Raw genomic sequence first — 17,048 nt, 5'->3', positions numbered from 1 at the left:
TTTTGAAAGATGTAAATAGGAGTAAGCAATACATTTGTTGACTCTTCTAGCAATATACACTCTCGGAACTTTAACAGTAAGCCACACTGTGAAGCAGGAACCTCTCTTGCAACATCTGCTGCTGAATTTGGCTGATAATCTCTGTTACACTTTTGTGCTTTCTAAGTGAACCTGTAACAAAACATGCTGCTCTTCTTTGGATCTTCAGTATTTCCCCTATCAATCCTATCTAGCACGGATCCAATATTGATGAGCATTATTCAAGTATTGGTTAAATGTCTATACACTAGGGAGTGAAGTTGTTTTGTTTAATATGGACTTAACAATCTTCAGGTAGCCTAAATAATGATAAGTTCTATCTTATGTATTAGAGTATTGGAGTTTTGGCTGTGCACTTTTATCTCCAGGATTTAGCAAAGCCTGCCCAGAATTTTTCTGGTAACTCAGATTTTCTAATAGAAATATTTCATTAACTAACATACTATCCCTGTAAAAACATAAATGTTTGGAAGAAGAAAAGTCAGGCCTATGATATAGTTACACTGGATTTTCAAAAGCACGAGTTTCAAGAGAGAAACGTTGTCGAATACTAGTGATAACAATAATTTTGACTAGAGGTAACCTGTGAAATACCCAGGACATAAAACTTTCAAATAAGGGACGTCAGTCATAAAATATTAATGGTGTTAAATTTTCGCTCTTAAACTTTGCATATTTCTTTAAATAAAATGTTTGTGATGAACTACTTACACTATTGTTATCTGCTGCATCTAAATTAAATAATGATAATAATAATAATAATAATGCCTTGAAAAATACAGCTCAGATAAAAATTTGAGATTTTGTGTGTACATGGTACAAGTATCAAGTAAAGGAAAGTGAGCAGAAAAAAATAACATTTCTGTCGAGTAGAGCATTGCACCTTTCATCAGGGAAAGTGGCTGATATGTGCCTCCCAATTGAGTTTGGAATCATTATGTATTCCTAAGAGTTAAGAGATTTATTTTCGACATCTGTAGGCAACGCTAAAAGAAACTGTTGTGTTTTCTCTGGATTACAGACCAGTGCAGTACTATGCTTCCTCTCCCCAGAAGAGGCCAGTGTCACTTGCTGAATGTCAGGCTGTTATCGCTACATGCTGTTCACAGGGAATGGTGGGTGCCTCTTTGAGGGCAGCGTGTATCAGGATGGGGAGGAGTGGAGGGCCGATGCTTGCTCATCTTGCTCCTGCTCGCGGGGTCGTGTCGAATGTATGCTGATCTCCGGATGCTCCAAAGGTCAGACAGCAATCCTTTGCCATCTCCGTGCATGTCAGCACTGGCCGTTCAACAGATCGCTTTGCGGTGGGGAAATGCTGGTCTCTTACCTCTGGCTGAATATTGCATCATACCATTCCTTATTATTTATAACTAAAATATTACTGGGGTGGAACTAAGCCAAAGTTTAGGAAAAAAAGTGTATCCCTTTCCCCAAGTGATTGCAAATGCACTAAGAGTGGGTGATATTAATAGTGGATTTATTGAATTTAATTGAATTTTATCACTGAAGAGGCTTCGGAGTTCATTTGAGGCATTACAAGCGTCCATACAGTTACGAAAGCACACAGACAACAAATTATTGTCATGGCATTACATGTCTCAAACTGTTACTGATACAAATGGGTACATTAAAATAAAGTACGCGCAGTGTTACTATTCACTGGTGTATCACATCCTAATTCTGCAAATACAATAATAAGGGTGTTATAATCACACCATACTTTCGGCCACAATTAAAAGTTGACCTGCTTCATAAGGACTCTGTTCTGATAGAAATTCTTTGATTTTTCCTTTTGAGTTGTTGATGTGATAGCTCCCTGATAGTCGCAGGTGTGACACTGAAGAGTTTACCTGATTTGTTCGCAAAGCACTTCTGTGTTTATTAGTTACAGTGGAATTATTCCAGGTCATGCTCTTTTCCATTTTAGTATTTAAGACACATGTCATGCTGCTGGTATTTGCAATAGTTTTCCTTTATAAACATTATATATTACAATGGCAAAATCTTTAGATTTCTGAAGCTGTCTACGATGAGCTGTGGGTACGAAGTTGCGTATTATCCTCACTGCCTTCTTTCACAATTTAAACTCATTGGTTGCATTCTTTCAGCGACCCCTTACATGTAATGTTCATATTAAACAAGTTTTGACTTTATCAATGTATAAATGGATAGATTCCTGTGTAATTTAAATACATGCTTCTTATGGAGACTTAGAAATGATAGTGAACTAGTATAAAAGCAGGACCAGGGGATTCGCAAAATAGCAATTTTGTCCAGATACACACATACACGGTGTTCTAGGAGGAATGGCCAATATTCAGGGATATGACAGAAATCATTGTTCAAAGCAAAAAACTCTGTTAAACACAGACTGTGAAACGCATACCTTAAAAGCTAGGAGCACTTCTTCATTTTCAATACTGTGAAGCAAATCTCTTCTACTGCACGCTCTTTGCTTCCCATATTATGGGAGGAGATATTACAAACCAAAGTAAGGAAAAAAAGTATTGTAAACATGGGCTCTTAAGTCGATACCTTAAGAGCTACTAGCACTTTTTTCAGTAGATGTGTTTCACAGTAACGAAGATCAAGAGCTCGTAGCTTTTAAGGTGTGCATTTTAGAACCCATGTTTACTACATTTTTTTTCTTCAAATGATCATTCCTGTCATATCGATACTGATTATTCTGTCTGGGAAACTCTGTATAAATGAATCTGGAAATAATTCCCACAATTATTCATGTCAGGATATTAGCACCTGTCACAATTTGTTGTTAGTATAATTTACGGCAGTAGGTAGGTGGGCTGGTCCTGCTTGTTAATGTACAAATTGTCTCATTCCACATCTCTGATTGCTTTCCTTCTTGATGGGACTTACCAAACACAGACTGTAAATGAGCAAATGACTGAGTGAATAGTGTGTTACTTGTGTAGAATGAGCATGGGAGATGGCAGACATTTGAAATGAATCACAAAGGTAGTGGAACTGCCCCTTTGTGGTCAGTTCATGGTAAACATGTGAACAGGACAATTGGAAGAAAGAAGTTAGCTGCTTAGTTTCACAGTCTGGTCTGTTACTCAGTTTTAACTTGTCGTGAACATTCACTGATCGGTGAGTTGTAGAACGGTAACCATAAACACCTCCCCAAATCAGATATATCCATTGTCCACAGATTTTACAACCTGTTCAGTTCATATTAAAGGGACTGGATTTTGTACGCTTGTGTCCGCAGTTCCATTTAATTTCTTGAAAGAAGTCTTTTTCCTGTGTTAGACTGTCATTTTCTTCGGCAGTTAGCTAATTTGACTCCCGTGTAAACAAGCAGCTCCACACAAACATTTCATTATGTGCTTGTCAAGATTTACACAGCAGTGAGGAAAGATCAACATCTAAATGCATCACATATCTCTGTTAAATATCACAACATTGTATAATTACAGATGTGAGGTTCTACATCTGGTGGGATAGAGGAGGGTTTGGGGGGGTAAGGATGGAGGGGAATGGAGGAAACAAACCTGTATGCCTATTCTTAATATTTGTGACTATATGGTTCTGCACCTGAGCACATCATAGATGTTTGTGGTATTCAATTTTAAGCCATTGTCTGTGTCATATGAATTTTTATTTCAATAAAAATGTTGGCCCACTTTAATGAACTTGTATGCAGGTATTGTCCCTTAACCCTCAAACGTGTAGCTTGGTTTTTGTTTGGATGGGTATATGCGAGATACAATTAAAGGAAGACTTTTAAATCTCATGCAAAAACGTTTTGTACGCTCCTCTCAAAATGGCTGCACATATACTGCTGATCCAAAACAATATGGCCACCTGCTTAATAGCTTGTTTAGCCATCTTTGGAATGAAATACCTCACCGAGTCTACATAATATAGATCCGACAGTCTGTTAGTAGGTTTGTGGAGGTATGTAGCATTAGATGTCTAAGCACAGGTCATGTAATTCCTGTAAATAACAACCTGCTGATGTGCATACGCAGTGATGGCACCCAATAGCAACCCAAAGGGGTTCCATAGGATTTACATCAGATGAATGTGCTCTCTGAGAGATCAATGTGAGTTCGCTAAAATGCTCCTCAAACCACTGTAGCAGTATGTTGCAGCATGACAAGTACTAAGCTGTATATCCTTCATTTATTATCTTTAGGACTTTCATCAGAATAAAGTACAAACTGAGTTGTGCCTTTTTTATGAAGTGCACAGAGTGCCTGTTAACATCATAAAATATACAATCTTCATGCTATTATTGCATTTGAACAATTGGAACACAATATTACAACTCAGTTGACTGTTGGTGGTTTGCTCTGGGTTTCAATGTGCATGCAGCTCTTTATTTTGAGTCATATAGTGGGAATGCATGTCAATTTTAAGGACATATCAACTAAAATAGCTTTATTCCTTGTGTATATGCAGACTGAAGTGATGAATGAAAATTTGTACCAAGGCTGGGATTCGAACATGGGTCTCCTGCTCACTCAGCAAATGCATTAACAACTACGCCACCCTGGCACAGTGGCACTACCCTACCACACATCCCTCCTCAATCCAAATTTCAGTTCACACCTCAGCCCACTTAGTATGCCCCCTAAACTTGATAAAATGGCCCTAAACTCCAACTGTATTGGAACACCACCTCAGCATTGAATGAAACAGTTGATTGTTGGTACAAATTTTCATTCATTGCTTCAGTCTGCATATGTACATCATGGATTTTGGAGACTTGGTAAGGTCCCCGTAACCATATAATTTCATGTGATTGAGCTCCTAAGCCTGGGTTTCAACTAGGGTCCCTTGTTCTGTCCGATCCTGGGAAGGGAAATTCCCCAATGCAACCCCCTCAGATTTAATGGTAAGATGGTACAGTGGACAGCCTGTCGAAAACTGAACACAGATCAAGCATGAAAATGGAAAAAAGATGAACTGAAGTGTGAAAAAAGAAGCAAATCCAAAACAGCAAACGGTCCAAGTTTAAGATGTGCATCATCAAGAGGATTTGAATAGTCATGACATTGTGGTTATGTGGACACGATGTTGGACTCCAAAGTGGGAGATCCATGCTCAAACCCCTCCTGTGCCCTTTATCTTTTTTTCACAAAATTATGAATCTACACCCAGTCATTGACGCGTCTGTTTGCTATATTCAAATTTGTGTCTGTGTCATAATGTAACATCTGTTTGCCACAGCGAGGTGTAGGGAAGGGATTTCAAGACGTTTGCACCCACTGCTTGTTCTACACAAGTACCACACATTGTGACTCTTGCATTCTGTATTGGAAATTCTGACTTTTGAATTCCCTCATTGTAACATAGTTCACACCCATATATTTGTTGTTTTCATTTCTGTGAGAGGTCTGTCCGACATCTTGCTGCCTCTTACAGTTCATCACATTTATTTGCAATGACAGTATATTCTTACCACATGATTCATTTTCTAGACTACTGGCCATTAAAATTGGTACACCAAGAAGAAATGCAGATGATAAACGGGTATTCATTGGACAAATATGTTATACTAGAACTGACATGTGATTACATTTTCATGCGGTTTGGGTGCATAGATCCTGAGAAATCAGTACCCAGAACAACCACGTCTGGCTGTAATAACGGCCTTGATACACCTGGGCATTGAGTCAAACAGAGCTTGGATGGTGTGTACAGGTACAGTTGCCCGTGCAACTTGAAGACGATACCTCAGTTCATCAAGAGTGGTGACTGGCGTATTGTGACAAGTCAGTTGCTTGGCCACCATTGACCAGACATTTTCAATTGGTGAGAGATCTGTAGAATGCGCTGGCCAGGGCAGCAGTCAAACATTTTCTATATCAAGAATGGTCCGTACAGGTCCTGCAACAGTGGTCGTGCATTATCCTGCTGAAATGTAGGGTTTTGCAGGGATCGAATGAAAGGTAGAGCCATGTGTTGTAACAAATCTGAAATGTAACGTCCACTGTTCAAAGTGCCGTCAATGCAAACAAGAGGTGACCGAGACACGTAACCAATGGCACCCTTTACCATAACGCCGGGCGATACGCCAGTATGGCGATGACGAGTACATGCTTCCAATGTGCGTTCACCACAATGTCGCCAAACACAGATGCGACCATCATGATGCTGTAAACAGAACCTGGATTCATCTGAAAAAATGACGTTTTGCCATTCGTGCACCCAGGTTCGTTATTTAGTACACCATCGCAGGTGCTCCTGTCTGTGAGGCAGCGTCAAGGGTAACCCCAGCCATGGTCTCCGAGCTGATAGTCCACGCTGCTGCAAACGTTGTTGAACTGTTCGTGCAGATGGTTGTTGTCTTGAAAACATCCCCATATGTTGACTCAAGGATCGAGATGTGGCTGCACGATCTGTTACAGCCATGCTGATAAGATGCCTGTCATTTCGACTGCTAGTGATACGAGGCTGTTGGGATCCAGCACGGCATTCCTTATTACCCCCGTGAACCCACCAATTCCATATTCTGCTAACAGTCATTGGATCTCAACCAACGCGAGCAGCAATGTCGTGATGTGATAAACCGCAATCGCGATAGGCTACAATCCAACCTTTATCAAAGTTGGAAATGTGATGATATGCATTTCTTCTCCTTACATGAGGCATCACAACAACGTTTCACCAGGCAATGCCAGTCAACTGCTGTTTGTGTATGAGAAATCGGTTGGAAACTTTCCTCATGTCAGCACGTTGTAGGAGTCGCCACTGACACCAACCTTGTGTGAATGTTCTGAAAAGCTAATCATTTGCTTATAACAGCATCTTCTTCCTGTCGGTTAAATATCGCATCTGTAGCATGCCATCTTCATGATGTAGCAATTTTAAAGGCCAGTAGTGTATAATCAATGTATATCACAGTTGCCAAGACTACAGAAGGAGAACAGATACGTCAATGACCAGACGGAAAGTTCATAATTTTGTGGAAAAATAAAGGCATGCATGAGGGAGATTTGAACAGAGATCTGCCGCTTTGCACTCCAACACCATGACCGTACAACCACGACACTGTGATTGTTGCAATTCATGCGATGTTGCACATCTCGAGCTTGGACTGTTCACTGTTTCCATTTTGCTTCTTTTTTCAGAATTCAGACCTCCTTCTTCCCGTTTTTGTGCTTGATCTGTGTTCAGATCTTTATGGGTTATCTAACGGGCCATTTTATCACTAAATCTGAGGGGGTGATGAGGTGCTTCCCTTGTGAGGTACTACACTGTTATAGTTGGACAGCCTCTACAATACTGTTCAAACTTAGGGGGAATACCAAGTGGGCTGAGGGGTGAATGGGAATTTAGATTGAGGAGGAAGGTTTTGCTAGGGTAGTCCCTGCAGTTGTGCAAAGCCATCGTGCCAGAGTGGTGTAGTGGTTAGCTCATCTGCTTAGTGAGCAATAGACCCAAGTTTGAATCCCACCTCAGTACTAATTTTAATTCGTTGCTTCAGTATTCATACATACATCATAAATGTTTGAGAGTTGGAAAGGTCTCTGGAACTGTGTAGTTTCATTTGTTTATTCCATGTGGTCAAGAGCTGTACTACACAGCTGACAGTGGATAGTCAGCTGAAATCAGCCACCACAGATCAAACTATTTTTCTTGTAAGAAACCAGTGTAGCAGAAATCCAATTATCAGACTGCTCTGTACATTAGTTGATAACATTATGTTTTAACCAGTACTCTATTATTATGTATAATGCTACAAAGAGTAGCAGTGAAAGTATGGTGGAACTGGACATTTCACATTTTCCTTCAAGGTGACCGGAAAGACCTGACAACAAATTACATGCGATGTTCATTAAGTATTGTAATTCCTGTCATGTCACTTCCAATATAGAGTGAACGAAAGTGTAAAATAAATGGTGTTCATTACATGTCCTCCTGCTGACATGATAATTTTGGAAGAAAGCCTCCTGTGGGTAGCAGAAATCATTGCGACATACAAAATATAAACTGCTTTTTATCAGCCATAAACATTATCAATTTTTTTTATTTTGAGGATCATCTGGAAGTAATTTCAGTTTAGTCATATTTTATAATATTGACAGATAACACTGACAGAAATAAAATTGCAATGCCGAGTAGGTATTGAGTTACATAAACAAAAGTTGCTAGGCATGTTTCTGCACCTATATCTACATCATACTCCGCAAGCCACCTCATGGTGTGTAGCGGAGGGTACTTTTGGTACCACTGTCTGATGCCCCCAACACTGTTCCACTCGCGAATAGTATGTGGGAAGAATGATTGTTGGTAAGCCTCTGTATTTGCTCTAATTTCTCGAATTTTCTCCTCGTGGTCAATACGCGAGATGTTTGTGGAGGGGAAGTAATATGTTTTCCGATTGCTCCTGAGCCAGCCACTGTGGCAGAGCAGTTCTAGGTGCTTCAGTCTGGAACTGCACTGCTGCTGCGTCTGCAGGTTCGAATCCTGCCTCGGGCCTGGATGTGTGTGTTGTCCTTAGGTTAGTTGGGTTTAAGTAGTTCTAAGTGTAGGGGACTGATGACCTCAGACATCAAGTCCCATAGTGCTTAGAGACATTTGAACCATTTTGACTGCTCCTGAAAAGTGCCGTCCCAAAATTTCAATAGTAAGTATCTCCGTGATGCACAACACCTCTCTTGTAACATCTGCCAGTGGAGTTTGAAAGATGATATCTATTCAGTTTTGGCCCCAGTCATGTGAAAGTGACACTAGTAATGCCACTACGAGGATGCAAATCAGGTTTGATTTAAATTATCACTGTAACAATTGTGAGCAATAGATACCTTTGAGATTTGACTTGGTGAGTTAAGAATGTCTGTAAGGAGCTAAAGGTGCTGTTATCAACATCTTACTGAGTTTGAACAAGGCTGTGTAATAAGATTACGTGAAATTGGATGTTCCTTCTGCAGTGTTGAAGAAAAACATGACAGGAATGTAGCGACTATACACGGTTATTGCCAGTGGTGGCCAAGAGAATGGCAAGTCACAAGAAGACTTGCCTTCGGATTGCCTGATGGCACTACCGAGAGGGAATACCGTCATGTTCGGCATATGGCTGTGGCACATTGTACTGCATCTGCAGCAGCAATTTGAGCAGAAGTTGATGCCACAGTGACACTATGAACTGTTACAGACTGGTTACTTCAAAGGCAGCTCTGAGCCAGACGCCTGTACCATGCCTCCCACTGATCCCAAACCACTGCTGTTAGCGACTTCAATGGTGTCAACTGAGAGGTCATTGGAGAGCAGGGTGGAGGTCTGTTGTGTTTTCTGATGAAAGCTGGTTCTGCCACAGTGCCAGTGATAGCTGTGTGTTGTTTAGGAACAGGTCAGTTGAGGGACAGCAACCAAACTGTCTGCATGGTAGACACTCTGGACAAACACCGAACTATGATCTAGGGAGCGATTTCGTATGACAGCAGAAGCGCTCTCGTGGGTATACCAAGCACCCTGACTGCACATTTATATGTCAATCTGGTGACTCGATCTGTTGTGTTGCCATTCATAAACAGTGTTCAAGGGGTTGTTTTCCAACTGGACATTGCTTGCCCACATACCGCTGTTGTAACCCAATACACTCTGCAGTGTGTCGAGATGTTACCTTGGCCTGCTCGATCGTCAGATCTGTCTCCAGTTGACAACATGTGGGACATCATCAGACAACACCAGCATCATCCACAACTGGCATTAACCACCCCTTTGTTGACTGACCAAGTGTAACAGGCATTGAACTCCATCCTACAAACTTCCGCAAACTGACATTTGGCACCTGTACAACACAATGCATGTTCATCTGCATGGTTGTATTCAACATTCAGGCCGTTCCACTGGTTATTAATGTTTCAGCATTTCACATTTGCAATGGCTTGTCTGGCATCTTGCAATGTTAATCACTTAAATATATTACCTAGACAAATGTGTTCCCAAAATTTCACTACTCTACATTAATTATGTTTTGGTGGTGCAATATTTTTATGTCAGTGAATTTGTATTTCTGAACATCCAGTATAGAGATGAGCTGCAGCAGGACCGAATCTGAATGGTGGTTAATGACTGTCATCTGGTAGACAGGCCAGCCTGAGAGTGGTTTGTAGATGGTTTCTCACGCTTGATTAGTCTAATGCTGGCCTGATCCCCCAATTCTGCATCAGAGAAAATGATGCACAAACAGCTGAAACACAATAAAACATTGAACAAATCTTGTTTATATGCAGGTCCACAGCATCCAAAAATATTCAGGGAAGAAAGCATTGTCTGTTGTAGGCTGTATACAGGGTGTTCTGAAACCGATTGTTCAATTAATACAGGAGGTAGAGAACATCAAAACAAATACATTTCAATAAGGAACTTATGGTCTCAGAAGTCAGCTTGTAATGTTAGGGAACATTTTGTTTGTGATTCTGGTATAAGCTGTTGTGTCAGTATTGCTAACTGGGAATGTGAATTGAGATTTAGGAATGGTCTGTGTACTGGTGGTTGGCTCTGAGGTCTGTTTGGAAATGCTCCGATTCATTCACAAGCATCACTGCCTTGTGACAAGAACAGTAACTTCCTTGTGAACACACCAATTCAGTTCCAATCATTACCACTTTGTGAGGACAATAAGAAATGTGGAATGGTTTATGTATGTTGAAATGGCTGACATACACCTGGTATATGGGTCTGCTAATGGAAATGGACAAGCTACAGTGAGAGATTATCTCCAACGCTTTCCCAACCGACGTGTTCCACAGTGCCAAACATTTTAGACTTCTGCACTGCCTACTGTATTTCTGTGCACATATTCGTGATTGAGGTCACAATCAAACAGCGTGAACTCCTGAAATGAAAGACGAGATTCTGCGACATGTCGAAGGCACTCCATCTATGAGTACATGATGTATTCCAATCATCTGTGGCGTCAGTCACAGTTGTGTGTGGAATGTGTTACACGACTAGAAGCTACATTGTTTCTGTTTTCAATGTGTGGCAGACCTAGCACCTGAAGATTTTCCCCACCGCATGCAGTTCACACAACGGATTTTATAACAGACTGCCCTGCACTGCTTTTTTCCAGCTGAGGTTCTGTACGCCTATGAGGACTGTTTCAGTATCCACAGTGTGCAAATTTGGGAATACACAAATCTCAACTTCACACCCATCAACAGTGATTTGATGTCAATATTCGGGCCGACATTATCAGTGATAGGTTGACTGCACCACACATTCTCCTACATTTCCTCAGTCGATGGAGATATCGCATCTTGGTGGAACTTGCATTGCTAGAACTGGTGGAGGATGAACCTGAGAATATTAGACAAAAGATGTACTTCCAGCATGATGGAATGCCAGTCCATTCCAGCATTGCTGTTAGGAATCATCCGTGAGCCTCCTCTGGGAATTGATAGATTGGCTGAGGTGGTCCTGTGGTTAGATACCCAGGTCACCTGACCTCATCTGTCTGAATTTCTGTCTCTTGTGGCATATGAAGCAGCTGGCGTACAAAACCATTGTGGAAGCAGAAGAAGACCTCTTCACTAGAATTTCCTTCACCACTGATGCCATTGTGGACGTGTCAGCAATGTTTGTACAGACATACTGTATTTTTATCATTTATTTCTTGTTCTATTGGCCAATTTTGACTACCATGTCATTACCAAGCATGTATACATTAGCAGTATGCACCGTGTAGCAAGAGGTGTGGTACAAAGATTGATTTATCAATCCACATGTGAAGCTACACATGAATAACAATATGCTCTGTGTTGAATAGAAAGGAATGAGCAGTAAAAGATTCAGAAGCAACATGACTTGAGGACAAAGATTCTGTCTTTTCACTGCAAATGTATCATGTGAGTTGTGCTTTGCACAATGGTACAGTGTGATCTTGCAGTGAAAAGACAGAATCTTCATCCTCAGTTATACTGTTTATGAATCTTTTACTGCTCTTTCCTTTCTGTTCAATACATAGTATATTGTTATTTATGTGTAGTGTCAAATGTGGATTGATAATTCAATTTTTGTGCCACACCTCCTGCTACATGGTGCATACTGTTAGTATATATGTGCTCAGTAATGACATTATAGTCAAAACTTGCCAACATTGCAGGAAATAAATGATATAAATAAACAGCCTGCAATGGACAATTTTTCTTTTTTGACACAGAACAAAGTTTTCAGGATTCGTGGACAGGTGGTGTAAGCAACTTCTTAACTTTGATAACTGCAGCATCAGGATGGGCATCCAGCCATAAGGTTCAATAAAATGAAAGTTGCCAAATCATGAAAAAGGGGAACCTGTGTTAGATGGTATAAATGATAAAAAAAGACAGAAATAAATAGCATTATTTCTTGCACTTATTAAAAAAGTGTTAAACGATTATATGTGCAAAGCAATTTTGTAATTTATTAATCCACTGACATACTCATAATTATTGAGATTATATTAAATTACTGAATGTTCAAATTATGCTGAATGAGGTTGCATGTGCTTCACCAGTAAAGAGTCTAATGAAGTACTAATACCAACTTGTGCCAGAAATTAAATACTGCTATTAAATTTAATCCTGCCAAATAAGTTAAAGTTTTAATTTTGAATTAATTTTACACTGGATTGAAAGGAATTAAAAATGTTAATGACTTTTTAAATTACATAGTCAATCACAATGTTGTCACACACAAATATATAACAATGGTTTAAAATATTTTTAAAATGCTGAAACAATTTTCTCTGGTTAGTAAGTATTTTTAAAACTCATTTAAAGTATTATTCAAGATATAATGAACAGAACTATAACTTTGAGAATACTAAACGATTGTGTTACTATGGGAACTTATTAATTCATCCAGCACCTCATCTCCTACCTTCCAGGGGAGCTTCTGTGAAGTTTGGAAGGTAGGAGACGAGATGGTGGCAGAATTAAAGGTGTGAGGATGGGTCGTGAGTTGTGCTTGGGTAGCTCAGATGGTAGAGCACTTGCCTGCGCAAGGCAAAGGTCCCAAGTTCGAGTCTCGGTCCGGCACACAGTTTCAATCTACCAGGATGCTTCATATCAGTGCACACTCCGCTGCAGAATGACAATTTCATTCTACAAATAAAATGGTTTGCTTAAAGCTATTTACACATTTTCGAAGCACTTCCTAGTCTGCATGTAAATATGGTATTTTTATAATGTGTAAAATGGATTTTGTAACAGGAATTTCTTTACCTGAAATTTAAGCTTCATTGTGGGTAGGGTCATAACTTTTCAGGGCAGTGCAGTGGCTAATTTTAAACCTACATGTTGTGGACCCTTTTCATAGAATGTAAAGTTTTTCTTTATATCTAGTATTGTACCGATACAAATCGGAGCAAATGTTGGCCAGCACTCTTAACTAGTAATGTGGCTTTTATAATGTACATGCTTACTACAGTTAGTACACCAGTTTTTGGAAACAAGCCACCGCATGATTCCTTATATTTTGCTCCACATATGATTCTTATAGCCCTTTTCTGAAGTAGCAATAGCTTATTTAGATTTGCTTTGCTTGTTGCTTCCCAAATTTCTATTCCATAATTCAGGTGAAAGGAAAATAGAGCATAATATGCTGTCTTTAAGACAACAGTTTCTTTGCAAAACTTGCTAATTATATTAATTGCAAATATATTCTCAGAAAATTTACATGCTACAGTGTCAACATGTGTGTCCCATTTTTGATTGCTCTGAGTTGTTAAAACGAGGAATTTTAAACTAAACTCTTTTTTTACTAATTCATTGCCTATGTATAGCTTAATTTCATCATTAAAACTACAGTTGTTAAACTCTATGAGACACGTTTTACTGCTTACATTTAAATGGCTTTCTTTTTTCACATTATTACAGTGGATGTGTAGTTCGTTAAATGAATCCTTTTCACACACAATGGATATATTATCCACATACAGAACTATTTTGGAACTTTGAGTGCAATATCTTATGTCATTTACGTAAATCAGAAACAGAAGCAGACCCAGTACTAAGTCCTAGGGCTCTCCATATTTTGTGTTAGTGATTTTGGATTTGTGAACACCACTTTCACATTTAAGCAGTACAAGCTGTTTTTGATTACTCATGTAAGATTTTATTAGGTCACGAGCAGTGCCTCTGATGCCAATGTTCCATAGCTTTTTTCTAATAGGATTGTGGCATTCACACACTCTAAAGCTTTCCCAAGGTCGAGATATATACCTGCAACATGTTGCTTGTTCTTCAAGTCACTTATTATCTCTTCAATTAACTGAGCAGCTACGGTGCTAGTTGATTTACATTTTAAGAATCTAATTTGCTTTTCAAACATTAGGTTGTGCATCTGGAGAAAGTTTATAATTCTGCTGTAGATATGACTTTTTCAACCATTTTGGGAAAGACAGGGAATACTGAGATTAGTGTGTAGTTTTGAATATTGAGTTCATCTTCTTTTTTAAAGGTTGGTGTTACCTGAGCTACTCTTAGCCTGTCTGGGGAAGGTGCCTGAATCTATTATATTATTTACTGCTACAGACAGAGGTACAGAGACATTCTGTGTGCACACTTTTGATACATTAATACTGAGGCCATCATGTCCTGTGGAACTGGAAGATTTTAGAGAACTAATGATGTTAATTATTTGTGGGGCTAGATATATGCTGTGCTCAGATGGATTGCCTTCAAAATTGTAGTGCAGGTTATTATGTTCGTCATTGATAGTTTCCTCTGCTGACAAAAAATATTCACTGAATATATTAGCAATTTCAAGTTGCTCTCTTAGTACCATACCATTGTGGTCAATAATAAAGTCCACATAGGATTTGTCTCTGCCTGTTCTAAAACTGTTTATCACTCCCTAGACACCAGTAGCCACACTGTGTGAAGCCTAAATATTGTTTGGAGTGTAGTTGCTCCTGGCCTGTATTAATAAATCTACTGTGAAACATATCTCTTATACTGCAACTTCCTTGTTTTACGTATTTTTAGAAGGGGTAGTATGGATCAAACCAAGAAGAAAAGTCTACTAAACATGGGCTCAAAAGTGCACACTTTAAGAACTGAAACCACTTGTTCATCTACACTACTGTGAAACACCTCTCTTCTACCGAAAAAGTGCTCAAGAATTATGATGTTTTTGAAAAATGAACATCTCCTCTATAAAAATCAACATGGATTCTGCAAATAGAGATCCGGTGAAACTCAACTTGCTCTGTTCTCCCATGAGATCCACAGTGCAGTGGACAACGGCCCTCAGTTTGATGCTGTGTTACTTGACTTCAGTAAGGCATTTAACACCATCCTGAATTGCAGTTTAATGAAAAAAAAAAAAATGAACTTACAGGGTATCGGAGCAGACCTGTGATTGGATTCAAGACTTGCTTGTAGATAGAACTCAACACGTCACTATTAACATAACTAAATCAACAGATGTAAAGGTAATATCCAGAGTACCACAGGGAAGTATGATAGGACCGTTGGTGTTTACAATATATATAAATGACCTAATAGAAAGCATCAGATGCTCTTTGAGGCTATTCACAGATGATGCAGTTGTCTATACCAAAGTAGCAACGCCAGAAGATAGTAAGAATTTGCAGAATGACCTGCAGAGAATTGATGAATGATGCAGGCTCTGGCAGTTGACCCTGAACAGGAATAGATGTAACATATTGCGCATACATAGGAAAAGAAATCCACAACTTTACAGCAATGCTACTGATGACAAACAGCTGGAGACAGCGTCTGCCGTAAAATATTTAGGCATAACTATCCAGGGCGACCTTAAGTGGAATGACCACATAAAACAGATAGTGAGAAAAGCAGACACCAGACTCAGATTCATCGTAAAAATCTTAAGAAAATGTAACTCATCTACAAAAGAAGTGGCTTATAAGGTGCTCGTTTGCCTGATTCTTGAGTACTGTTCATCTATCTGGGATCTCTGTCAGGTAGGAATGATAGAGGACATGGAGAAGATCCAACGAAGAGTGGTGCATTTTGTCATGGGATCATTTAGCTAGTGAGAGAGCATTACGGAGATGCTAAACAAACTCCACTGGCAGACATTACAAGAGAGACATTGTGCGTGACGGAGAGGTTTACTATTTCAGGAGGAGTCAGACAACATGTTACTTCCCCCCCCCCCCCCCACATACATATTGCGTATTGACCACGAGTAGAAAATTCGAGAAACTAGAGCCAATACAGAGGCTTACTGACAGTCATTCTTCCCACACACTATTTGTGAGTGGAACAGGTTTGGAGGGATCAGATAGTGGTACCGAAAGTAGCCTCCGCCACACTCCATTAGGTGGCTAGCAGAGTATGCTGTAGATGTAGATGTAGATGTAGATAGCCCTTAGATTAGATTAGATTAGATTAGATTAATACTAGTTCCATGGATCATGAATACGATATTTCGTAATGATGTGGAACGAGTCAAATTTTCCAATACATGACATAATTAAGTTAATTTAACAGCATACTTAAATTAATATAACAACTTTTTTATTTTTTTGTGTTTTTTTTTATATTTTATATTTTTTATTTTTTTATAATTTTTTGTTTGTTTTTTCTTTTTTTTCTTAATTTATATCTAAAAATTCCTCTATGGCGTAGAAGGAGTTGTCATTCAGAAATTCTTTTAATTTCTTCTTAAATACTTGTTGGTTATCTGTCAGACTTTTGATACTATTTGGTAAGTGACCAAAGACTTTAGTGGCAGTATAATTCACCCCTTTCTGTGCCAAAGTTAGATTTAATCTTGAATAGTGAAGATCATCCTTTCTTCTAGTATTGTAGTTATGCACACTGCTATTACTTTTGAATTGGGTTTGGTTGTTAATAACAAATTTCATAAGAGAGTATATATACTGAGAAGCTACTGTGAATATCCCTAGATCCTTAAATAAATGTCTGCAGGATGATCTTGGGTGGACTCCAGCTATTATTCTGATTACACGCTTTTGTGCAATAAATACTTTATCCCTCAGTGATGAATTACCCCAAAATATGATGCCATATGAAAGCAATGAGTGAAAATAGGCG

General features: G+C 39.2%; 1 protein-coding gene across 2 annotated transcripts in view; it reads left to right on the top strand.

Annotated features, from left to right (window-relative positions):
• Positions 1 to 17,048, top strand: part of LOC124718642 (collagen alpha-1(I) chain-like) — a 268,769-nt gene that overhangs the window by 96,789 nt on the left and 154,932 nt on the right. Inside the window, exon 4 of one of the 2 annotated variants that reach the window (XM_047244267.1) lies at positions 1,149 to 1,277. The exons of the other annotated variant lie outside the window; for it this stretch is intronic. Within the exon in view, the coding sequence (XP_047100223.1) occupies positions 1,149 to 1,277 (129 nt within the window). The remainder of the gene's footprint in view (positions 1 to 1,148; positions 1,278 to 17,048) is intronic. 2 annotated transcript variants of the gene reach the window in all.

This window comes from Schistocerca piceifrons, chromosome 10 (genome assembly GCF_021461385.2).
Source record: "Schistocerca piceifrons isolate TAMUIC-IGC-003096 chromosome 10, iqSchPice1.1, whole genome shotgun sequence".
Lineage (NCBI taxonomy): Eukaryota > Metazoa > Arthropoda > Insecta > Orthoptera > Acrididae > Schistocerca > Schistocerca piceifrons.
This window is presented reverse-complemented; position numbering and strand designations above follow the sequence as displayed.